Source organism: Episyrphus balteatus, chromosome 3, assembly GCF_945859705.1.
Source record: "Episyrphus balteatus chromosome 3, idEpiBalt1.1, whole genome shotgun sequence".
Classification (NCBI taxonomy): domain Eukaryota; kingdom Metazoa; phylum Arthropoda; class Insecta; order Diptera; family Syrphidae; genus Episyrphus; species Episyrphus balteatus.
In genome coordinates this window covers 57920796-57947882 of record NC_079136.1, presented here as the reverse complement: position 1 = coordinate 57947882, position 27087 = coordinate 57920796, and the positions used below count along the sequence as shown (strand labels likewise).

At 30.8% G+C, this 27087-nt stretch overlaps 1 protein-coding gene across 6 annotated transcripts in view; it reads left to right on the top strand.

Annotated features, from left to right (window-relative positions):
• The window catches only part of LOC129915264 (homeotic protein antennapedia), a 270307-nt gene that overhangs the window by 226633 nt on the left and 16587 nt on the right, over window positions 1-27087 (top strand). For 2 of the 6 annotated variants that reach the window (XM_055994752.1, XM_055994749.1), the window contains 5 exons: window positions 4810-5117; window positions 5186-5935; window positions 7284-7325; window positions 7574-7775; window positions 22846-22863. In XM_055994752.1, the coding sequence (XP_055850727.1) occupies window positions 5411-5935; window positions 7284-7325; window positions 7574-7775; window positions 22846-22863 (787 nt within the window). In that variant the 5' untranslated portion in view covers window positions 4810-5117; window positions 5186-5410. Of the gene's footprint in view, window positions 1-2248; window positions 2329-2400; window positions 2497-4809; window positions 5118-5185; window positions 5936-7283; window positions 7326-7573; window positions 7776-22845; window positions 22864-27087 lie in introns of those variants that run through there. The other 4 variants (XM_055994751.1, XM_055994754.1, XM_055994753.1 and 1 more) reach the window with 4 other exon arrangements.

The window sequence follows — 27087 nt, the reverse complement described above, 5'->3', positions numbered from 1 at the left end:
TTTGCCATAAAACAAAAAAACTTGTGGACAACAAATTCAAATTCCAATAAGAACTTCCTTATTACACACCATGTTGCTGTTAGCACATTTCAATTAAAACATTCATCACAAAAGAAACTGTCAAAACACACACCCAACTTGGAAAATACTGTTTGGGTGGGTGGAGTGTACGACGTGTAGTTATGTAAAGCAATTTCCATATTGAATCCATTCAATTATTCGATTCCAATGAATTTTCGAACCAAACTACGGTGAAAAGCAAACAAAATGAAAAAATAAAAAAAAAATTATATGAATTTCCAACACTACACGCTTGAATAATCCACAGACATCGTAAATCATCGAATTCCCAAGAAATTCGAAATTCGCATGCATGTGCGCGCCGCCGCTGCTACTGCCACCTCTACTTTGGTTCGGTTTAGTTTGGTTTGGGTTTTGGTTTTGGTATTTTGTCCGTCGTTCGTCGACGTGTGGTGGTAATTGTGGGAGTTTGTTTGTGTAGGTGTATTTATTATCATCTCTCATGCATGACTGATTTTTCCATCCAGTCAGTCACTCACATGCAGCAGATTATCGCATGCAACTATTTATGCTGACTGATGAAATAATAAAGGAATCACCAGTAACAATAACAGAGAGAGTAAGAAGAAAGAGAGAAAGAGATAGAGAAAAGATAATAATAAAAAAAGGATAATAAACAATCTTTTGTTATTCGATTATTATATCCACCCGCACACAATCAACCGCCCCAACCATCACATCTCCGAATATTCCATTCATTCTTATTCGAAACGGATGTAGAAGTTATGCGCGCCTATACGACGACGGCCGACTCTGTTCTCTGTGATTCACAACAAAAGGATATCATTTCCGTATCCTTATCATGGTGGCATGTGAATTTTGAATAGCGAACGTAGAACAAAACGTAACGGACGAGGACCAGGACGACGACCAACTCTCACTCGCATTGTGTGTAATAAATTATTCCGATTGTGTTTGGTATTGGTGGTGATGATGATGATGATGAGTGAAGTAAGTGGGAGTGGGTTGAATAAGATGGTGCGGATATGACAGAGGTACAAAAAACAGAGAATAGATACGTCGTCCTTCGACTCCTCACACTTTACAGAAATCTGATTTTGATTGAATTACCAGCAACCCACGATGAGTATTGATATATCAATCCTCCATTCTGGGTGGTGATATTAGGGTGGGGGTGTATAACATTCAGACAAATATAAATAGAGATTTAGGAGAAAAATATTTATTCAAGTAGAATGCAATTTTGCATTTTGAGAGAATTTCCAATTGAAAAGCATAGAAGATTGAAAATTTTCAATTCACCAAGTTAAGAATTTCAATAATGTGGCTATTGTGCAATTTTCATTTCTTCTGATCCTTTTTGTAACTATACCTAGATAACCTCTACCCAAGGAGGTGTTGGATTGTCTAGCTCTGATACCTATATGTTTAGATGCAAGCCTTGGTGTATGTGCAATGTCCTTGTCCACACCTTTGGAGTGTGAAATTTAATTTTTGAGGTATTTTGGTAATTTTCTCTTATATATACGGACACAAGGACATTGTTGTCCTCGTCCGTCGTCATCTGAAGTTATGTTGAGAATTTTATAAGATTTCTATAAAGAGATTTTTCCAGGAGGTATTGGTTTAGGTTGGGAGGTATAATAAATATTTGGTTTACCTATATTCTACTATGATTACAAGATGACTATAGGAATAGTTATAGAAAAGCATGTTGGAGAAAAGTACTTCAGTTTTCTAAATTAAAGACGCATGTAGAATACGAAGGATGTTTAAAGTTTGGCAAATGTGTAGGTATCAAGGATTGTGCTTAAAGGTACTAAAGGAGTTTCAGCGAACGGTAGCTAATTTTTTTTTCAATTTTTGTTTTCATTTAGTAATTTAGTAATCTATTACTTTTAATAATGAATTAAAAATAGCTATGCCGGTAAATTGGACAGCAATCCTTTCACGTTTTGCTTATCTGAAACATAAGTTGTTCATAAAATAAAATTAGTTAGGTAATTGTTAAGAACTAGAAAAAAAAATGTAGTACCTACCAAGTTTATAATTTTAATATACAGGGTGTCCCGGGATGAGATAAGAAGACTTTGAGGGATGATTCTTGGGTATATTCTAAGAAATAAACTTAAACTACAAAAATAAATTTTTAATTCCTACCCTTTTTTGACTAAAGCAAAGAAAACACATTTTTTAGAGATTTTACATAAAAATAAATTTATAAAACACTATGTTTATAGCACATTTATCGAAGAAAATCGGCCCCAAAGTCAAAAATTATCATGGGTAAGAAAAAAATAATTCCATTTAAAAATTATTATCTAAGCAACTAAAAAAGATTTTAATATTTCTTTATAGCATTTACGAAGAACAGCATTTCTTCTAAAAATCAAGACATTAATGAAGTTTTTATCATAAGTATTAACGGAGTTATTAACATTAACATGAGTAAAGGTATGCCAAAGTAAGCGTTTTCTTAAATCATCGCTAAAGGGTATTAACTTTGAAGATAAAGAGTTACTGTAGATCAATTTTTTTCTTAGAATATACCCAAGAATCATCCCTCAAAGTCTTCTTATCTCATTCCGGGACACCCTGTATTAATTTTTTGACAAAGGAACTATTAAATGTGTTTTTCATACTTGCAATCTGTAATCAATTTGTATTAAAAGTTTCGAGGCTTAGAGACTGAATTTAAAGCTAGTTTACCATAATTTATGCAGACTTGAAGTTATTTTTTATGAGTTTTTAATGCTCACAATGCTCGGTTTCAATTAGGTACTTTAAAAGATTTAGTAAAAGTTTACTAAGTTAAAAAAAAAAAAAACAGTCTACTGTTTGTATGACTTTGTAAAATGGCTTTAGCATTTTACTAAATCGGTTAGCGCCTATGTGATTAAACTGTGAGTAAGATATTTTTTGAGCCAAACAAAGTCCTTTTAACAATCATTGCATACATTAAGGAGGTTGATACAATCTTTCTGAAAGCTCAATCGATATTGCATACTTTATCAGAATTTACAGTACAGTCGTTTTAAAAGAACCTGAAAACTGCAAACAGAATTTTTCAAGACTCTTAAGTAAAAATCATGTAAATAGTATAATTGGTAGGTAGAAGAGAAGAGTAATAAGAAAAAAAATGTGTATATTAGGACGTTCGTTATTTTTGAATAAAGTTCCTAAGTGGAAAAAGTGTTTCTAAAAATAATAACAAAAAAATAAACTGAACAAATAGATTTTTATTTTGACGCTAGATGGCGCCCCAAGATAATCCTCTAGTGAAATAGAACAAGGCAGAAAAAATCGAATGCCCTGTTAGATTTCACTAGTCAACAAGTTTTTTTTTTATAAAAATCAATGTAGGTATATTTTTCTAATATTTTTTTGCGCACTGAGCTCGAATCCGAAGTCAGAAAAATTCTATCAAATCACGTTTTTGAGATATTACCATTCCAAAAACACCACTAAAATAGTGTTTTGGAAGTTCAAAATTCAATATCTCAAAAACTTTTCACGTTAGAGCTATTCTAATGCTAGATTCAAATTGAGAAGGTCAAATTCCATTAGAAAAGTATAACTTGGTTTCTATGAAAAAATATTTCTCGCCAATATTACTGTCATTTACGGAAAATCGATCTTAAAAATCGTTTTTTTTTTTCAATTTTTCTCAATATTTTTTTAATAAAAAGTATAGTTTTTCCATGCAATCTTAAATAAAAGGTTTTAATCCAAATAACTGCATTCCAAACTTTCAAAAATCAAAAAAAATTTTGGTAACTTTTTTGATTGATATTTTTTCAAATTAAATCCGTCAAACATCCAAAAATTTACTTTTTGGTCAAAAAACATTTAAAATAAATAGAAAACATAACAAAGTATATTTTAAACAAGTTTTGTTAAGATCCAATCATTTTTGTAAAAGATAAAAATAAATTTTGTACTCAACTTTTTTTCGAAATTAGGTCTACTTTTGACAGAAATCGTTAAAAACCACGATTGTTGACACCCATCCCACTTTTTCGCCCACCCACCCCCTTTCCCCCAATTTGTTTTTTCTTATATAATTTTTTGGATTTTTTTTTTACGAATCCAAAACTTAACCCAAAAACCCTAAATTCAAAACTGACAAATATTCTTTCGAGGTTATTTATACTTTGACTGGTTTTGGATTGTATGACCCACGTGATTCTTTTCTTATTCAATTCAGAAAATCTGTTCTTTGGATTCAACAGTTTTCTTGAACTTTGTTTAAAAAAAAAAAAAAACAATCGAATTAATCACTCATTCTATTTCTCCTTCCAATCTTAAAAACAAAACAAACAAATACGCATCTGCAACAATTTCCAGTGGACCATAACAAAAGCTATTTTTCATCATAAATTTTATAGAAAATCAAAAAAAAATACAAGTCAACTTTCAAAACCGCCACACTTTGTTCTTTTCAAAAAATTCAAAGATGTCTTTTTTCCTCTGATTTCGATGCGAATCATTAAAATTTTGTCATTTCTGTTTGATATCAAAGAGCATGGAACTCTGAAAAAGAAATCCCTCAACAAAACATACCAAAAAGACCTTATATAAACAAACCAATGTCAAAAATTATACCAGAAACATGTGGATGAAAATATATTTATTAATTCAATGTTAGTATCATGGTGTTAACTGGGGAATCAACAGAGTTTAAATTTTTTATAAATAAAAATTTAATTTTTTACTTAAAAAATTGTTTTTTAAATTTTTAATCGTGTTTTTTAAATTTAATTTCAGATCTTCAATTCAATTTTGGATAGCAACATATAACATTCAAAGACTTCGCTCGCATCTAGTGTTTTAATATTTAAAATTATAATCATCAGCAAAAGGACTCCACCGAAACTAAAAAAAAAATACGTGTTTTTTTTTCAAAGGATACCTACACCGATCTACAGAACGGGGGCAACGCAAAACAAAAAAAGGAAAATAAATTTTAATCTAATAAACGGATCACTGTGAAAATCATTTTATACCTCATTACTCTTTAAATTGTATAGAAAGTATATAAATTGTATAGAAAGTACTTAAGTGTTCAAATTTAAGTAAGTTTTATTAATTTTCTAAAAATCTATCTCAAAATTAATGCAATTATATTTTTTTCTAATTTCAGTTTATTTAAATTATAAATCGCATTTTATCTGTGTGTAAGTGTGTGTGTGTGTGCGGATGTATATATATGAGTAAAACTTAGCTTCAAGCAAAACAAATCACATTTAATTCGCAAAAAAACACGCATAATCCCACAGAAAAAAAAACAAACAACAACCAACATAGTCAAAAACAATCCCTCTTCTAAAGTAATTTAAACAAAAAAACAAAAAAAAAAATCTTCAAAATGACGATGAGTACAAATAATTGTGAAAGTATGACATCATACTTTACCAATTCTTATATGGGGGCCGACATGCACGGCCATTACCCCACCAATGGGGTAACCGATCTCGATGGCCAACAAATGCATCATTATAGTCAAAATCCAAACCATCAGGGCAATTTGCCATATCCAAGGTTTCCACCCTACGATCGAATGGCATATTATAATGGTGGCGGTCAAGGTATGGAACATCAGGGTTATTCACGGCCGGATAGTCCATCGAGTCAGGCTAGTGGTTGTTTGACACAAACACAAGCCAATGGCGGACAAATTGTACCCCAAAATCAACCGCACACACAATCACAACCTCCGCAGCATCCGCAACAACAACAACCTGTGGTTTATGCGAGTTGTAAGTTACAAGCGGCAGTTGGTGGAGGTTTGGGGATGGGACCGGAAGGTGGATCACCACCACTGGAAATGGCCCAACATCATATAAATACACAAATGACAATACCTCATCATATGGGCCATCCACAAGCGCAGGTTGGTATAATTTTTATTGTTGTATTTTTTTTATTATAATTTTTAATAGAATTTTGAAAAAGTTATAAGCCGTTAAAAGATAGTTTTTGAAATTCTGTAACTTTTTTACTGCTAAAAAACTACTTTCTTCGTGTACAAAGCAAGTTTCAATGATGATTAAACATCAAATCAAGCAAATTTGAAGGTTCTTTAACGTCTTTTAATTCGTTTAAAGGCTTTTCCCTCAACAATTTATAGAACTTATATTCCGAATAGTTTCCCTTTACCTCCTTGAAAAATTACTTTACTCCTATATTTTCGCTTGTAGTTTATATCTATAGTAATATAAATGCACACTATAAGTTTCAGTCATCGGACCTACGCTTCGTAAGAGACTTCTACTTCAGCCACGCAAAACAAGAATAAAATAGACTTTATGCAGTTCAATATTTCCCTTCCTGTTCAATGATTCATGCAAGTGTTTAATTTAGTGACAAAGTATGGATGCAAAAAATTTTATCCGGTTAACTCGAATTGCAAAGATTTATTCTTTAGTCATGGAAATCAATTATGAAATACTTTTATCAACTCAATTAAGCTTTGGACAAAAAGATTTAATGGTAACGACAACGCAGATGTAATTCTCGCACAAAGTTTTAAAAAGATTTTGTAAAACTTTTTATCCGGATAATTTTTTTTCAACTAGACCAAAATTAATGGCAAAAGTTTTCCTTATCTATATAAAGATACACTTCTTGAGCCACAGAACATGGATATAAATCACTTTATCCGGTTCGTTTTTTTTTCAAACGACGTTTTCTGTAGCCTCACAATACGTTTCAATTTGTATCGAATACAAAACTCTTTAACCGGATTAATGTTTTTTCAATAAAATTTTATAAATATTTCACGAAGACACTTCATCTGGTTCAATTTTTTTCCGTCCCGGAATTTTTTCCTATCCGGATATTTTTTTTTTCATTTAGAACGAAATTAATGGTACAAGTTGTAAAACGCTTTATCCGGATAATTTTTTTCACCTAAATGCATAATGTGTCACTCTCCGTTCAATGATATCTTTTAAGTTACAAATTATGGATGTTAAATACTTTATCCGGTTCAAATTTTTCTGTCCAACTCAAAAATTCCAAACGACATTTTCTCTAACGGCATAATAAAGACTTTATCCAGTTTAATTTTGTTCTATTAATTCAAAAAATAATTCTTTAGTCTCGAAAATTGGATTGGTAATAACAGATTTTTTGTAGGTTTTTTTTTCTTTTTATCCAGTATAAATGTTGTATCCACATATTTCAAAAATCAAATCAAACAAAAAAATACCCTTCTTAAAACTTATCTTATTTTATAGTTGGGTTACAATGAGGTCGGAGTTCCTGATGTTGTTCCTGAGGTAAGATTTACATGTCTGTTAATCTGTTGTAAGATTTTAGTTTGGTAGTTTTTCTTTATATGTTTTGTCTCTAAACTTATATTTTCTTATATTAACTTCTTTGACCTCAAAGTAATTATGTAGGCAACTGCATTCTCTAAAACCTTTCTTTTTATTTTTCTTTCAATTTATTTACTTTATGTAGGTACTTTGTTAATGTTTTTAAATTTTTAATCAATAATAATTATAAAATTTAATATAAAATTTAGGTGCATCAAAATCATCATAATATGGGAATGTACCAACAAACGACAGGTGTACCACCTGTCGGTGCGCCACCACAACAAATGATGCACCAGCAACCGCCACAAATGCACCAAGGCGGTCAGGGACAACAACCGCCAACGCAAAATCCAAATACACAATCGTCAATGCCTTCACCTTTATATCCATGGATGAGAAGTCAATTTGGTAAGTTCAATATAAAAAAAAAATACCTACAATTAAAATAAATAAAATTAGTAATTATTTTAATTTAAAATGCATCATTAATAATTTAATTTTAGTTAATTTTTTTTGGTCGTAGTATATAATTAGTAGAATTTTTTTTTCTAAATTTTGTAATTGTGCGGGGATTTTTATAATTATTATTTATGGCCTCTTCTGTATTGTGGAACAAAATGGTTTTGGTATTGGATTATATTTTAGCCAAGACAATTTAATTTTTTTTTTTATCTTATTAGAACTTTATTTTCAGTTTTTGTACTTATCTCTATATTTTTCGTTGTTCAATTTTTCTCTTTAAAGAGATCTAATGCGAAATTCTTAAATGGATGATAGTTTTGAATGAAAAAAACGTCAGTTATGAACATAAGATTCCTCTTGGCTAAAAATAAACTTATAAAAATGGGAGAAAATCATAATAAGCTAATATAAATCACCTATTGAAATTGAAATAACATGTTAACTATTTTGAATTTATTTTGAAACAATTTATTTTGAAAATAAAGAGGTTACTCCATTAATATTCTGTGGTTCAGTCTTTTTATTATTTTTTTTTTTTAATTTTCGACTCAAATTGTGAAAATTTGTAAGTCAGCAGACAGTTGCCCGGTAATTTTTTTTCAAGATCATATTTATTTAAAACCTTTTTAGAGAATTTAGGACTAGTAAGTCATAGAAATGTGCCAAAATAGTTCTTATGACGGTCTTAGAACGCAATAATTTCATAGCAATAGTAATTTCAAAGCCTAGTAATCAAATCGCGCTAAATTCTATCTGACAATTTCTTCACTTTTTTTTCACTTTTCTTCAATGCGCTTATTAATACAGACAAAAAATGCTCAGTTGAAAAAGAAATGATTTTGAAGCTGGACCTGCGCACATTTTGGCTGAAATTCTGGAAAAATTTTTAGCTCGGCTAAATTTTTTATAGATTATTTTTTATGGGACCTAAAATTTTGCTTGATCTGCGCATACTTGACTTAAAACAAAAATGATTATGCAGACGAAAACATTTCGTTTATGAGGAATTTTCTGATTTTCCTTTTTATTTGTAAAACTTCAGACATTTTACCTTTTTTAAAATATTTTTTTTTTTAAACTTGTTTTATTTAATAAAAAAATGCTTTATTGAGTAACATTATGTTCTTATAATGAATGCCAAAAACTATCTGAAATCTAGATACCCAAAAAAGAATTCTATAAATTTAAAAACAAAAAGTTAAATAAAATTAGTGCACTTTTAAAAATATTGATTTGTTGAAAAAAAAAGTACAGCTGTTGCTCTTATTAAAAAAAAAACTTAAAAAGAACGTTTTCTGAATTTAAAAATTTTTTTGGGGAGCGGGTCATAATTCTGCTTGTCAAAATTCTGTACGACAAAATTCTGTGGGGTCAAAATACTGTAATACCATAATTCTGTACGTCATTATACTGTAAATACAAAATTCTGTACGTCAAAATACTGTATCAACAAAATACTGACATGCAAAATTCTGTTTTGTAAAATTCTGTACGGCAAAATACTGTATATCAAAATTCTGTAAAAATGCTGTAAAAAAATATCGTTTTGATAATGTACAAAAGTGCGCGCGCACTTTTTTACATTATCAAAACGATATTTTTTTACAGCATTTTTACAGAATTTTGATTTACAGAATTGTGATGTACAGAATTTTGAAATACAGTATTTTGACCAACCAGAATTTTGCTATACAGAATTTTGACTTTCAGAATTTTGTTCCTACAGCATTTTGCACATACAGATAAGCCACGTTAAATAAGATGATACCCACTTTAAATCTCATCTTCTTAAAACAATCAGATTTCTTATTAGAGTAACGGGACGATAATAATATCTTTCAAAAACACAAGGTGTTTGGATTTAAAAAAAAAAAAAAAACTTACCGTTATTGCCACTTAGCAGTAGGTATCTGAAATATCCCTTAATCATTTTTTTAAGACACCTTGTTTCGTGCAAACTACAGTTATTGAAATGTAACACTGTAATGAGAAGACAAAATTAGATGAAATTAGTGCCGAAATGTACCTGCCAAATTCTTTAACATATCATGTCATACTGGACACTGGTTTTTCCCTTTAACGCAACCAGCATGTTCAACTATAAAATCTGTGAACCAATACTACAGGATGCCTCTAATACTAGGTATATCACGCAAATAAGATTAAATCTTTTGAAAATAAAAACAAGAGTTAACTTTCATTTTCAAAAATAAGAACGTAATTATACCTCCTACCTTCTTCACTTTATCAAAAAGAGTAACAATTCACCACGTTCACTGCACCTATATCCTATATCTTCCATCCATTTCCTGCTGTGTATGGACATTGATTGACCAAGATTTATTACCGTGACAATTATTGCACGATCGATGTGCGTCCTTTTACTCAACCCCTATTTTTCAAAAATAAAGAAAAGAAAATAAACCTTCCCTTTCTTTCGATTTTTGCAAATTGCAACTACACAAATCTGTTTGCAAACCTTTCGCTTTTCATACAAAATAGAAGAAAAAGGATGCAAACACGCATCCTTATTGTTATTCAATCGTTCAGGAACGAAGAAGTTTCTTAGAATAAATTTAGAGCACATTGTAAAGTAAGAAACTATACACAACAACACTGTCGCCAATTTTGTGTAACTTTTCAAGGAAAAAAAAGAAGGAATTTATGACCGTACCAAATCGAGGACAATTCTAATTGTGATCCTGAACCCAAAATAATATCCTTTCAGTTTTCAACTTAAACCAAAGAAATACCACCTCCGGTGTTGTTAGCAATTTTGTTGTCATAGGTATAATTTTGTAAAGTTACAGTTCCTTATTGCTTGTTCACGTATCTTCGAGTGTGTCCTCTGAAATATTTTCTTTTTTTTTTCCTCTAAAAATTGAAATTTGAATCCTTGTTTTTGTATAATTTTTTTTTTCATATCAAAGCATCCTCTATACATATTGTGTATGTCTGTGTCTTATTTGTGACTTAAGTGTTTCTGTGAATGGGAAATTTGCGCTCGCAACCACTTCACCGAATTACGTAAGAAATTTATATCTTTCGCATATCATCTCTTTGCGCTCGCAATCGCATGTTCCAGCTCCAAACTATCCTATCCTTAGAGTCTGTATAAAGTCTAAAGTTGTGATATGGTAAAAGGAAATGAAGACAAATCTACCAAGCAAATGGTTTAAATTGAAATCTCTCATTCTTATAGAGGACTACATTTTTTATACATAACAAAAAAACATCACACTGCGAGAGAGTGCAACAGGAAGCATCGAACAATGAACCACTTAATGTTGTTTTCGTGCACCGAAATATCCCTGTGCATTGAATTTTGTTGTTTTTTCATATATTTTTTTTTAATACCCACATTGCTCTGCTGACTGTGGGCAAAAATATTTTATATTTGTACGAATGGAACACAAGCTTAAAAAGCATCAGCATCGCCAGGGTTCAGGGATGACCGATGTCCGTTGTGCTCGTGTGCCTAAAGACGTGATAGTTTATACAACTTAACATTTATTTTCATTCTTGCTCTGGCAAGGATTTCATATCATATGGAAGTGGAAATGATATATACAAAAGGTTATAGGGGGTTTGAGAGGGATGGATTTATTTTTATTCCCAAAGAAGCAAAAGCCATAGCATGGAAAAATATCATAACAAAACTTTTTTTGATTCGAAAAAATTACATAGAAAAACTGGATAATGTTTCATATTGCTATAGGATATACGCTATAAATGGTATGTAGAAAATAGAGCAACTGCTCAAAGTAAATGCTCGATGCAAAAAAGATTTTTAAACATTGATTTGAACGAATTTGTACAAACATTTCATACACGTCATATTTTATTGTTTCTAAGGAAGAGAAAAATCTTGAGCAAATGCTCAGTTTAATAGATGTTGCCCTTAAAATAAATTACAAGCTATGATTTTACATTTAGGAACCTAAACTCACTTATATAAAGTCGATAGAACAAAACATGGCCTTAGCTTTGTATGTAAAAGGAATAATTTATATAAGTCTCAAAAACATGAGCAAATATACTCCATTTAAGCAAGGACATCCTTGTAATGAGTTTTTAGTATGAGTACTTCATCACCATCATCAAAGTTCTGAATATAAAATATTTGAAAAAAAAACCACTTTTGTAGGGTTTTTTTTCTAAAATTTTTCATCATTATTATGACTCATCAAAGTTGTTGTTGTTGTAGGGTCTTAAAGATCCCATATTTAAATAGTTTCAAAAAACTTAAACCAATGACAATGAATATCCAACATTGAGTTTGATTACGGATGTCACATAAGAACTGAAAAATTAAGAAACAAAATTGAGACCCTCCAAATTATCAACGTGTTGTAAGGTCTTAAAGTTTCCATATTAAACAAGTTTATAGAACTTAAACCAAAGACATTGAAAATCCCACATAGATTACGCATGTGACGCCTGGATCAAAAAATAAAGAAACAAAATTGAGACCCTTAAAACTTTCAACATATTGTAGGGTCTGATAGTTCCCATACTAAAATGGTTTCACAAAATGCTACCCAAAATCAATGAAAATCGCATATTAATCACGAATGTGATTTCCGGGCTAAAAAAATTAAAACAAAATTGAGACCCCTGAAATCTTCTTATACGTATACCTATTAATTATTTATTATTATAATTATATTCTTTTGCATTTCATTTTGAGAATCCTATTCAAACCAGTAAGTTACTAAAATTTGACATAATGTAAGGTCCTAAGCTAGAAAAAAAGAGCTAAAAAAACAATCTTCGAAATGTATTAAAACCAAACACGTTGAATGGCATTTGTAATTTTTTTTGTAACCCTTTTTGTTCCAAGATTGTGATTATGACCCCCTAAAGTTTTTGATATAAGGTCTTAATTTTCTTATACTCAGATAAAGCTTCCAAGCGTTAAGACAAGCGATGATCGTATATGGGTTTGTTTTAAATATTAAAAAATAATAAAGACCCTACAGGGGTCTCTTCACCAAATGGATATCATTCAAGTTCGATAGTGACAATTTATCAGTAAGATTTAGATTTGAAATAAAATTATACGAGCCAACTAAATTGCTTACAATGTTTCATTGACCTTGTTATATCAATTTCGGAGCCTAATCAATTCAGATGATCCTGGACTTAAATTTGATGCTTAGAAGAAGTATAGCCATGATTGAATTATAAGACTTTTCAACCAAGAATGTTTGCATTAAGACCTCTAAGGTTTAAGAAATAAATCAATTAACTTATAAGCCCTAAGAAACAACAACTCTGTGTGTGGTGTCGATGGGAAATGGAAATGAAATTGGCGTTAACTCAATTGCTCACAACTAAGTGGTTCAAAAAATGACATGTATGAAATCACATACATTCTCACCTAAAAAAGTTCTTCGAAGAAACTACTCTTGAATTATAAAATTAATAAAATTTACCCTATGAACCCGGTTATAATGAAGTGGTAGAAAAATAATAAAACTGATATCGAGGGGGGTGTTCCATATGTAGGTTGTATGTTGGGTAAACTCTACCTTTTCAAAAAGCAGCAAAAAGAGGGTATTTGGTGGTTTTATAATAACATCGTTTCCTCGTTTTATTGAATTTTTCTTTTCTTTTTTTTTTCATCACTCCCCTTAGCCCCCGTATATGTGTGATTCCTTTTTCCCATTTTCCATCTTTTCTGTTTCCTTTTATTTCTTAAAGTCTCTGTTGTGAATTGTTTTGTTCTGTTTTTTTTTTTTTGTATTATTTTTTTTTTATATTTGTTAAATGATGGTGCACCAGGAGTAACAGCCAACAACCAGGGTGAACAGGAAGAGAGAGAGAGAGAGAGGAGCAGGCGAAAAGCAGATTGAGATGTAAAGCAAAATTGATTACTGCCATTAGTTACATGTTATATGCAATGGATGCCATCAATTTATTAATCTCTGGTACACGGTTTTTTTTACTTCATCCCGCCAGCCACTACCATCTCATCTCGAATATACCAAACAAAAAAAAACAAAAAACCTTCGTCTACTTCTTGGTCGGTGATACCACCATCATATCGGTGTAGTGTCGTCCTCTGCTTAAAGCCTTCGCGCCGATACTACTCTCTGGGGCTAGCAGAAGTGCCTTATCCAATCCACATGCTTGGTGTATAGTGTTATAGCCTGTAACAGTGGGCTTAAAAAATGCCTCCGTGAAGAGCTCACCGTCAACGAAAAATGAAAGCAGCAATTTTTAGCAAAAAAAAAAAATCGAAAAAAAAAAACGCAGAAAAAATTCTGATATCAAAAGAGGTTTTCATTTACACTCTCGAACCCTATAACCTCTTTTAGTTCGTGTCGATGGCGATGGCGCTGCCTGCGCGTCGAACGTCGTTGTTGGCCAGCATGATGGTAATAGCTTGGCACCATTCTTATCCTTTAGCCCGTTTTTTTTTTTTTTTTTTTTTTTGTTATTTTTGGGACAAAAATACTATGATTGTGTGCGAATGGATCAGCGCATAGAAATCTCAGTGTTTTCGGTTTAAAAATGAGTGAGGATGGCGGTGAAGAAGAACAACTTCATATGATGTCCAGATATCTCTTTGGGAATATATAGGAAAAGAGTATGCGCTCCTCGATGGATTGAGTTGAAAAGAGGGGGATTGATATCGTGACGGTGACGCTTTTTTTTATTTTTGTATTCTTTTACTACACTTTTTTTATAGTTTATAGCTACGATTCTTGTGTTGTTGGGTTTTTATCTTAATATAATTTTTTACTTTTAGTCGATTTTTGTATTATTGTTTAGGTTCTTTATTTTTTGTACCCTTGCCTATTCCCTAGACCCAGGCCTTTAGGAATTTTTCACGATTGTGTATAAGAAGATACTTTCGGCCTCCACATTTCAATTAAGTTGTAACATGAATTCGGAGTTAGAAAAGGGTTTTTTGTCGTGTTGATAATTTATTATTATTTTTTTACTTTGAAATGTATCATTATTCATTCTTTAAGAGTATAAAATGGATTTTATACATTTTATAAGCTAAACTTTTATATATATACGGTTGCTTTGACAACAACCATACTTACTTCTTTATATGATGGAAGAAAATATTGTCACTAGATTTTTAAAAGACATTGCAATTAATATTATTGAGCTCTTATTTTGAGATTAACTTGTCAATTCAGCGACTTTGCATTGGTATACCAATCAAGGTTTTCATGTAGGTACTGAGTAGGTTTGGCGGTGAAAATGGGCTGAAATCATAGCTTTTATTTACTTTAAAATTGTTATTGAAAAAAATCGGTATTTTTATATTAATTTTTTGTGTTTTAGGTACAAAAAATTTGTTTTCGACTTACGAAATCGGAATTCAGTCAAAGTCACAATAACCGGTTCCACTAACATTCACCAGTTTCGGCTGAGGTTTATAAGTTTGTTAAGTCCTACTTACTTTTTTTAACTGATATTTACTAGTTTTAACCTACTTTCAACTCCAATTTTAAAGTTTCTGTTGAAATTTTCAGCTGTACCATTCTCATTCTACAAGTTTCCGCTGAAATTTAGCATCTTCAGCTGATAATATTGCCAGTACTAGTTCAAAATTAAAATTCGACAGGTTAAGCTTAAATTCACGAGTTCATTATAGTTTTTGTTTAAATCAAGCGATTCAAAATAGAATTTACTAGTTTCAGCTTCTGGTAAAGCACTAAGTTTTAGTTTAGTTACAGCTGAAATTTCCGCTCAAACTCAAGAAAGAAAAAGATGCAATAGTTTTTGCTAATATTTACTGGAGATTAATCATTTTATGCTGAAATTTTCCAGCTGTTACAGCTGACTTATCATTTTTTTCAGCAGAGATTTACCACATTCGGCTAACTTACCGATTCTAATTGAGATTTGAGAGAGTCTCAGCTGATTTTTTTTCTGAGTTTTGATAGTTTGACCGAAATTTATCAGTTTCCTCAGAAATGTAGATACCATGTTTCGTTTATGATTCAACAGTTTTCTGTTATATGTCACAGTTTCAACTGACATGTAACAGTTTTAGCAGATATTTTCCAATTTCTGCTGAAATTTCTCATAGCAATATCAGCTGATTTATCAGTTTCACCTGAAATTTACCAAAGTTTCTATTAAATTTATCTAACAGTTTCGAATGAAATTTAACAGTTTTTTTTCGGTAATGTAAAATTTCACTAAGATATTCCAATTTCCGTTGGAATATTTCAGCAATATCTACCATCTACCTACTGATTTATCAGTTGCCACTGAAATTAACTGAAGTTTCTGTTGAAATTTAACAATTTCGACTAAAATTTAACAGTTTCTTCGGAAATGTAAACTTCACTAAGGTCTTCCAATTTCTACCGAAATATTTCAGCAATATCAGCTGATTAATCAGTTTCCGCAGGAATTATCCGAAGTTACAGTTAAAATTTAACAGTTTTGACTGAAATTTACTGAGAAATTTTCATTCTTTCGGAAATGCTAAACTTCACTGAGATTTTTAAATTTCTACTGAAATGCACTGAAATTTCTGCAGAAATATTTCAGCAATACTAGCTGATTTATCAGTTTTCCCAGGAATTTTTCGAAGTTTCTGTTAAAATTTAATAGTTTTGACTGAAGTTTACTGAAAATTTATCTATTTTTTTTTTTGGAAATGCTAAACTTCACTTAGATTTTCAAATTTCTGCTGATATTAGTTTGCCAAAAATATCAGCTCATTTATCAGTTTCCGCTAAAATCTACCAAAATCTGTTAAAATTTTACAGTTTCGATTGAAATTTACCAGTTTAATAGAAATTTTCTAGCAATACCACCCAATTTCAGTACTTCCAGTTGCAAAAAATTTTTCATTTTATTTTCACTGATATTTACTGAATTTTTTGTTGAAGTTCAAGAGTTCCATTTATATTTAACAGATTCGAATGAGACTTACGAATTTCCAATTATTAGACTTTAAACTCAGTTTCTGTAACTACTTGAATCCAAAAGTCTGGATTTAAAAGATCAAAGGCTGAACCTTTACTATCATTGTCAAAAAAAACAGCTATCCCGATTGAGTCTAAGAATTTTCTTCCATTAAATTAAGATTAAAATCAAAATAATCTTTCTTTTATTTACTTCTCTCCCATCTACCCCCAAAAGAGAAAAAAAAAAACAAAAATGTCTTCAATACCTTAATTGATTTATCCTCTGTACCCTTTTAATTTTTAAATTCTATTTCTATATCCGTCGTTCCCGCCGCCATTATTATTATAGCCAAAGTAAACCCCCAAACAACAAGCTGCTGATGATGCTGATGATGATGACGATAATACCTACTTGTAACTGTAGTTACACTAGGATTTGCTACTTTTTGGTTTTGGCAGACTCTATAAATGCGATGATGGCGGCAGTGATGGTGGTGGTGGGTCATAAATTTTAACGACATTCAACAAATTTTCCAACGTGATATGGCAACAAGTGGCTCATTTCGTGCGGATATCTTGATAAAAATATCCTCGCCGTCACTTGGAAAGAGAAAAAAAAAGTAAAAAAAAAGAGTTAAAACATAGAGAGTTGGTATAACCGAAATACTCTCTCATCTTCTTTTATAGCTGTTGTTTTCAATTTAATTTTCAATATTTATTTATAAATTCCTTCTTAACCACCGAAAAGGACACAACAAAGAAAAATCCTTCTATATTCCTTATACTTTAACAGACATTATAGAAGTTTTTTTTTTTTTCTTCGTCTTCTATTTTATACCCTATGAATAAAAATCAATACAAGTTCAAATTGAAAGGGATTCTAAAAGTTCAAAGCATCATCACCTTGGTAGTTTTTCATCTTCTCTATGCTCCTGTAGTGCAATATAATCTCTTTTTATTCTGCACTGTTTTATATGTAATTTTTCGCAAGGATATACTTTACTCCTTATAGAAGAAGAAGAAGTTTATATACAGGAGAAGCCATATACCTTGATGGTATAGATGCTATATACCTCCACGTGCATCACTCGTCAACTTTTATATTTCACTTTAACTTTGTACCATTTTATCCTTTTGTATTGTTTTTTTGTATCCAAACTCTATATAGTCCTATCGCATCGTAGGGATCCATTCGCTCTATAGGTGGCTCAAAATCTAAAGCCCTATGCTTCTTATACAAAAAAAGGGCAAATCAGAAGAAAAAGAAACAAAACGTATAGTATGGATATGGTGTTTTTCTTTGTTGAAGACATCGTCCTTGTTTTAACCCCCAGGATACTTCATTGCATTTTTTTTATTTTTTTTTTTTATTTTTCGTGAAATAAAAAGCTTAAGTATAAAAGGACTTAGTTTTGCAGAAAACTTGTAGTACATTTAAGACCCAAACGTTGATCCCGTATATATTATTCTTATATTTTCTTTTCGAGAATCAGTTCTTCAACTTTTCAAGATCCTTTTGTGTAAAGATGTATGTTTTCTATAGGAACGATGGGGGTAGAAATATTTTCAAACTCTAAGTACTCAGTGAAGTCACAGTCGGTGGGTAATCTATTTACCTATTTTTAGGTACGAGTATAAGTACATGGAAGAGAGTGGTGAGAATATTTCGATGATTTCGTGGATAAGACTCGTCGGTATAGTTCCCATTCAATGGTGCGTGTTATTGAGACGTGGAGAAATTTTATAATTTAACTTAAAAAAAAAAATACTTAATTAAGAGATGTTTTTCAATGCAATTCAGACAGATTGAAGATATGTGTAAGGTTAAGTTCATTGTGATGACTGTAATTTCTGGGAATAATACGAAAAATGAGGATGAAATAAAATTCAATTTTGAAAGCAGCTTGGAAAATCATTTCTAATTTGTTCAGAAAAAAAAACAACGAAATTCTAGATTTTTTGAAGACTTTTCTGGGATACCACAAGGTAGACATTTGAGCCTTATACTTTTCAAATCTGTTCTTATACTTCCCCTGAGAGCAAAAAAGGATTTCCAAAATGTTGAGGTGACTGGATTTGTAATAAGAATAACCCTCTGGCGTGACAGTCCATCGTTATTTTTACTAATCATTCCACCAAAGGGTCATTACTTACAAATTTTAGGTATACCTAACCTACTGGAAATTTTATCACTCAATTCTTCGCTTAGCAGGTTACTTAATCTTAACTTTGTATGTTAGGGTTGCTCCGTTTACGGTATGTTAGGACCCTAAGATAGGCACCTATGATAAAAATTTTGCCTTAAGTATAAAATTCAATAGAAGTCTCATTTCTTTAAAAATAAAATTTGACAATAATTGTCAATCAATTATTGACTTGAACTTATGTTCGATTACACTGGTCAACAAAATTAAACTTTTTTCTTTTGTTACAGAAACCAAAATATAGTTTTATATAGGTTTTTTGTTTGCTGAGCTCGAATCCGAAGTTAGAAAAATTCTATCACATCACGTTTTCGAGATATTCCCGTTAGAAAATCAAAAATGCTGATTTTTACCAGTTTTCGGGGTTATTTCAAAAGTTGTTCTTGAGCCGGAGCGGGCCGGGGTTCATTCCGCATGATTTTTTACCTCCCGACCATACCAATGATAAATGTCTTGCGTCAATAAGAGTTTTAAATGTTTTTTAAGATACAATTTTCGTTCGGATTCATCGGAAAACTTTCAATCGGACTGAGCGATAGAAATCCAGTGGCTCAAATTTGGATTTTCATAATTTGATAATAGTTTTGTTCCGTATTTCATTCATCGTTTGAATCTCATTTAACTAAAATTTTTATAGCCTATAAACAGTAGACGACAAAAATGCAATTGACGATACTTTATTTATCAAATTATGATCAGTATTTTCGAAGTTATGAGGGAACAAAGATTAAAACATTTTTTTTATGCCTGGAATCGGCTGAAAAAAATGCAGGGGTCAAAAGATTTTAACTTTTTTTTGTTACACTGTAATCCAGTGAAAATTACACAGTGGTCTACTTTTTTCACCAAATTACAGAATATCAAAATAAAATTTTAATCTTTGTTCCCCCATAACTTCGGAACCACTGACCACAATTTGACAAATGAAGTATCGTTTAAAGCATTTTAATTGTCTGCTGGTTATAGGCCATACAAAGCTTAGTTAAATGAGATGAAGGTAGTGAACAAGATACGGATGAAGTTATGAAAAGGCATACAAGATACTAAGTTAAAGCCACAAAGTTTAGTAGTTTTTGATATTCTTCAAATGAAAAAGCATAAGCCTCTCCGAAATTAAAACCCAAACAAAAATTTCCTTTTTTTTTGTTGCATAAAATCTTGTTTTTCCTTGAACGTTTAAAATAAAAAAAAAGAGTGTGTGTACACATGTACACGCGACTGAAGTTATACTTCTCATTCAGTATATGTAAATGAATTTCATTTGATATTTTTAATTTCTATTATTAAATTTATTAATCCACACATCGTTTTTTTACATTTTTATCAAGTGAACAATAAATTAATTCTTTCATCCTCCTTGCGTCCATGTAGTTTTCAATTTATTCTGTGAAATTTACACATGTTGTGCGGTTCAGAACGTACGGTATACGCTTAACGAAACTAAATGAATTGAGCATAAAATGTGCGATATGGTTATTTTATGAGAATTGTGTGTGCTTCAGCACTAGTAGTAGCAATATGGAACTTGCAGAGTTGCTACAAAGCTCAAAAGTGAGCTGAGCTCAGCTCACAGCTCAGCTCAAATTTTGAGCTAGCTGACTTTTGAGCTATGTACCATAGCTCAGCTCATTTGAGCTGAGCTGAAAGTCAGCTGAGCTGATGGTTGAGCTGAGCTGTTGGGTGAGCTAAAGTAAAGTGAGCTGAGCTGAGCTGTGATGGGTGAGAGGATACATTGATTTTTATTTGGAAAGTATAATGAAATATGAAGATATTTTAAACTTTTATAAAACACCATAGCTCAAGATGTTTGGTTCTAGTTATTAATGGAATTATTTTAACACATGGATATTTTTATAAATAAAACAGATAATTTTTCGTGATCTTTCTCTTGGTTTTTTTTAACCCTAGAAAGATAATCATAATATACGTCTCAGAGACGTATGATTCTAAAAAAGATTTTTGGTCTTATGTTAACACTTTTTGTCATATTTATTTAACTCATTACTTAGATTATTTTAAAGAAGTGATATAATAAATCAAATCAATTTAACAAAAACCCAGAAATTTGAATTGAATTAGATAAAACAGTTCTTTACACGCCATACGTCTTACAGACGTAGATTATCTTTCTAGGGTTAATAGTAAATATATATTTCTATTTTTTTAGTAAAATATTTCTTTTTTAATCATAAAAAAAATTAGGTACAATCCGGTTTTACGACTTTTTTCAAAATTCCGAGAAAATCGCGTTTGAAAGTTGGGGTAAATTTTTTTTTCGAAAAATCCCCGAATCTTTGAACGCTCCTGGAAGCTAAGCCGCTTGAGAGCAATTTTTGGGAGTGATGCCAAATGATAGCTTGTGTCATGGGCCTACGCTTTGCACATTGTCAGATTTTTAAAAAATCGCTTTGCATGTTAAACCGCCACATCGTGCCTATTTTTTCAGAATCGGGCTTAACTTTTTTTTACCTTTAAGTTCTCCTGGTTTGAGAACGCGTGTACCTACAGGGATGGAAGTTGTACCCAAATGTAGGTTAGAGTCCCCGCTACCTTTTGGCATCAAAAAAATTTTTTTCATTTTTTTCAAAATTCCGAGATATAGGCGTTGGAAGTTGGGGCGCTCACTTTCAGCTCAGCTCACTTTCAGCTCAGCTCAAATGAGCTAAGCTATGGTACCTAGCTCAAATTTGAGCTGAGCTGTGAGCTGAGCTGAAATGTTAGCTTTTTGCAACCCTGGCAACTTGCCACATGTAACTTGCCACATGCAACTTGCCACACGCAATTTGCCACATGCAACTTGCCACAAGCAACTTGCCACATACAACTTGCCACATGCAACTTGCCACATGCAACTTGCCACATACGACTTGCCACATGCAACTTGCCACATGCAACTTGCCACATGAAACATGTAACTTGCTACGTGTTGTGTGTTTTATGTTTGCCGTACTGTGGCGTACTGCATTTTTAAATACTAAAGTACTGCGTACTCTAAAGGTGAAACGACAGCCCTGCTACCCAGGGTGATCGCGTCATAATCCCTTTGACATTCTTGTCAAAAAGTAAATTTTCATACCCACCCTCCCATAAGAAGTATAACTTCAAAAAATAAAACAATAGGTATCGGAAGTCATCTCTTCTCACAAACTTCTGTCTTTAATTTATAGATATTTTGTGCATTAATTTATAGAAGGTGTGCCATCAGTAGATAGACTTGTATTATTTTTTATCTTTATTTGGTTTTGGTGTATGGTGATGGTTTGAAAATGTAGATATTATTCACTATTAAATCCTTAACTTTTTTAAAGGAATTTTGTCATCATAAAAGGGTACAAACAACCTTGTAGTTTTGTTACCTTTCTACTTCTTTCTACTCTTGTATGCCTCCTATGTTTTTGTATAATTTTTTGAAGAACTTTTCCATCATTTTTATTAATAAATTGTAGTCCCCCTCTTTTTGATATGCAACCTGTTTCATTTTCATTTGTCATTAGGTATATCGGCGTGTTATATATCCCCAAAAGACCATAAGGGTATAATATCAACTCGGATTACCTTTTTTCTATTTTTTTTGTATTTTTCGGGGTTTTATCATTTTCCTGTTGTTTCTGAATTTTTTTTTTATTTTTTGTCACTTTTCTTTTGTATTTTTCATTTTTTTTTTCGTATTTCTTTTTGATGCTTTGTAATATTTTCTATTAAAAAATTGTGTTTTTATGTGTGTGAATGATATTCCATACTCGTTGTGTCGTTTGTTGCTACATTTAAAAAAAAATTAAATATAGAAAAATTAAAATTGATAAAAAAATACAAAAAAAAAAAACATATTCCCATAACAATATCTACATAAAAAACATTTTTACATTATTTTTCATGTCCATGTCCACTCTCTCAAATTGGCACTGTGGGGCGATTGTTCAGGCGGTGGCGCATGTGGAGGTAGGATTTCCTTTAAAAAACAAAACAAACAAAAAAAAATTTTATCCATTTAATTAAAAAACAAAATTCGTAGTAAATTTTTTTTAGTTGCAATTTTGCATTCAAAATTTGTTTAAGTTTATTATAATTAATTTTTTTTAAGTTTTGCCTAAAATTGCTAAACAAAATTGATACCTTTTTGCAGTCATTATCAAAAAAAAAAGAGTCCTTTTTGGGGCTACCTCTATATATATGAGAATGTGGGGTTGTGGGAGTGAGAAATTAACAAACACGTCAAGTGCAATCCCTAAGGGTAATTTCATTTTTTTTGTTTTTCATTCTTGTTGTCCTTTTTTTCTTCGTTTTGTTCAATGTTTTAGTTTTTCTTTTTTTTTTTTTATTATGAATGTGTTAGCCAATCTTTCATGACAACAGCTGAATTTTGATTCGGACACACAACCTAGCCATCATGTGAGTTGGAGAGCATCGCATATGTAAGAAGGCGGATGCGAGGATATGAGGGTTTTTTTTGACTACTGCCCTCTGGCTATGTTCGTCTGGTTTAGTTTTTTTTCGATTTTTTTTGTATTTTGCTTTCCATAGAAATTTTTCGTTAGAAATTACTTTTGGGATGGATTTGTACGTTAAAACATACCAACACACAAATACACACACATCTACCCATCACGAAAAAAAAACAGTGTTAAATCCCCGAAAACTAAAACCATTGGAAAAAGTATGGGACCCATGTCAAAATATTTGACAGCTGACTAAAACATGCCATGCGATATTCTTCTTTAGTGCGAGTTTTCTTTTTTTTTGTATTCCTCTCACTCTCTCTTAGTCAGAAATATAGAGGAGTGTGATTATTTTTTCTTATATTTTTTTTGGGAAACTAAAAACCCTGGATAAAAAAATTAAACCCTCGGGGAGACTATAACGAAAAAAAAAAAAAAAATTCTTCAAGGCTGCTTCTATGATGATGGCTATTCGGAATCTCCCTCTACATACATATATATGAATTACAATCCCAGGCGCCCGCTGGCAACATATATAGTAAAAAAAAAAAAAATAACCAGCTTTAGGCGGACATATTTCTCATTTTGAAATTTCCGTTTTTGATGAGCGTGTTTTGCCTCTCTCTGCCCCCACTGATAAAAATTGTTTTTCTTTTTTTTTATTTCAACATGTCTTCATACTAACTTGTTATCCTGATTCCATCAGATACAAACAAAAATTAAATAAAATTCATTCGTATTATTTAATAAATACTTTAAGCTAATTGATAATATGTTTTAAATTTTATGAATTATAATTAAAAAAAAAATTAAGGCACCTACCTTGCCTGCTTGCTACCATGTAAATGTGTAAAAATTAAGTGTACAAATATTATATAAGACATTTGATAGGAAATGTAAGGAAATAAGGTAGGTGCGGGTAATAAGGCCTAAATAATCCAGGCTTTATTAATACCTACTTTTTAAAATTTTAGTAAAAATTTACCTACATAACAGACTCAACTAAATCAAAAGCAAAATGAAACATATTAATAATAATTTGTTTTAGTCCTAATTTATTTTGATCGGGTAATAAGGCCTATTATTTCAATACTAAGTAAATTTATCACAATATAAGTACTTGTTATATCTATATTTCATCTTCACAACCATGCTGCATTTTTAATTGTCAACATGCTATCTATCTATCGCTGGCCTTTAAGATTTGAAATCTTTTAATTCAAAATGTTATAAGTAGGCCTTATTACCCGTTGAATTTATGTCGACACCTATACCTACAAAAATAATGACGTTACACTGATGACGGCAAATGAGCGATCATTTTATTGGTTATCTGCAAAATATAAGATCATAAAACAAAGATATTGAAAAATCAAGCCTTGTATAACAGATTGTTTATTTCGATAGTTTCATGTTTTAAATAAAAAATTATTAGATGGCAACCCTCAAACTACAGAAACTTTGTTGATCAATAAATCTTATTTAAACAACTCCATACAAAACAAGTTAATAAAATTGAACTTTGTGTTTGCCACATTTGACGCATTCCATTGTCACGGGTGGGAAACAATTGTGCAGTAAATTTATTTGTTTTCTTTTTAAATTCTACATAAAATTGTACAAAATTTAATTAGACTGTTTAAATACTAAAAGAACATTGTTAATAAGTTTAAATGTAAAAAAAATATACCACCTTAATTACTTTAGAAAATAATAAGGCTCATTTCTACTGTCACGGTGTAACAGAACAAAATAGCAGTGGTTTTTGGAAAATTTTGGAAACGTTTCTTACAGATTTTGCTGCTATGACTTAAATCGAATTAACATGAAAATGATTGTATCTATTTATCTTAAAAAAATTGATTTATTGATGTCACGGGTAGGACAGGAGTCAATTGCTTTCTAAGAAAAGGGCTTTTTTAAGGTGAATTCAAAACAAAATAAATAAGCTTGCAAAACTTACTCGCGTTTAAAAGCCTTTAACAAGTTGGAAATTTTTTTTAATAGTTTGCATGAAACAAAAATCATTTGCAAACAATAAAACTGACTCGTGGCCAGATTTAAAAGAAAACCAAAAAATTACGAGACATTTTTAGAACTTATATATTATTTTAAAAGCATTTAGCGGAATTCGTTGTTATTCAAGTGGAGAACATTTAAAATAAAGTTAAGAAAAGATTTTGCTCATAAAAATTTAATGAGGTAGATAATCCTGAAATAAATGCCTGAGCATATACAGGTACCTTCATTTATTTTCATTTAATGCATGGTTAACTTTACTATGCTTCTGGTATATTTAACATTATTTAAGGTATATTTAACCTTATTCTGATTAAATACACTAGAAGTAAAGTTTTTTTTTCTCCGTGTGGGGTTACGTTAAATCGATAAATTAACCCAGAGGAGCCCTAGAAATAAGTGACAGCGGCCGTTTCTACAAAAAATTTTGTTAAATTGGTGACTTATTAAAATTTTCCTGATAACTCATATTGTTGCTTACCTAATATTTAAAAAAAAAAGGTTTCATGTCCTTATTGGAAAACCTGATATACCTACCCAAGTAGAATCCTTTCAAAAAATGTTTTAAACAATTCTTAGAGTAAAATTGTAACCTTTATTAAAATCCAGCTATAAAACCTTCAGTTGTGTATTTTTACTCACTCTTTAAGGAAGTAATTAAAAATTATTATTTCAAACTATAGTTGGCAGGTTCAGAGGCGGCGCTAGACCAAAATGAGCCGTGTGCGAGGATAAATTTGTGGGGCCCCTAGGAAAATGATTTTGGAGTACCTATCTATTTTGAAAAAATAATCAAATCTTCCGTTCAAGTTAAAAATTGTTATAACAAACTTAAGACAGTACACTCAGAGAACAAAAAAGTTATTATCGGGATAACTATTAAAATAGTTTAAAATATAGTTATTTTGACTATTTATATTCTCCAAATTAACTATTAAATAGTCAATGTTAACTATCAAAATAGTTATATGTGACTATTTAAATAGTCAATAATGGCCTTTTAATAGTCAATAAATGACTATTTAATAGTCAATAATGACTATTTTAAATAAATTTGGTATGAAATTTTGCAGAAATTATTAATCTAATAGTACAGGTAAAATAGTACCTACATAAAATCAACAAATAAAAAAAAATTGTTTTTTAAAAAATGAAACTGGCCAAAAATTTTGCTTTTGGGATAGGAACCAAGGAAAAAAAAGTCTAAAAAAATGTTGGTTGGAAGGGTGTTTTTTCGCGGACAAGAGGGAGGGGGTGAAGCTCAAAAAACTATATTTGTCGTTTTCCGACCTATTGTTTGTGTTTATCCATGGTCTAGTTGGAAGTTTTTCAATTCATTTATATTGACTAATGGTAATTGTTTCTGTTGATGTTTGCTTTCCTCTGTTAGATACACACTTATCAATAATTTAATATTATTTTTTAATAACTAATAAATACATAAATTATTCACTTTTTTGTTTGAGAAAAATTGTTGATTTAAAACGGGAAAAGTGTGGCAAAATGTGTTCAAATACGGAATACGGAACACCGAAAATTCGAAAATTCGAATATTCCACTGAATAAAATGGTCCTTTTTAATCATTTTTCAGAAGATCAAAAAATTGGTGGCGGGAAACAGAAATGTTCTAAGCCCTTAACAAAGTGTTTAACCGTTTCGGACCCAGCGTTACTCTCATGTAACATATTTTTAAAAATTCGTAAAAAA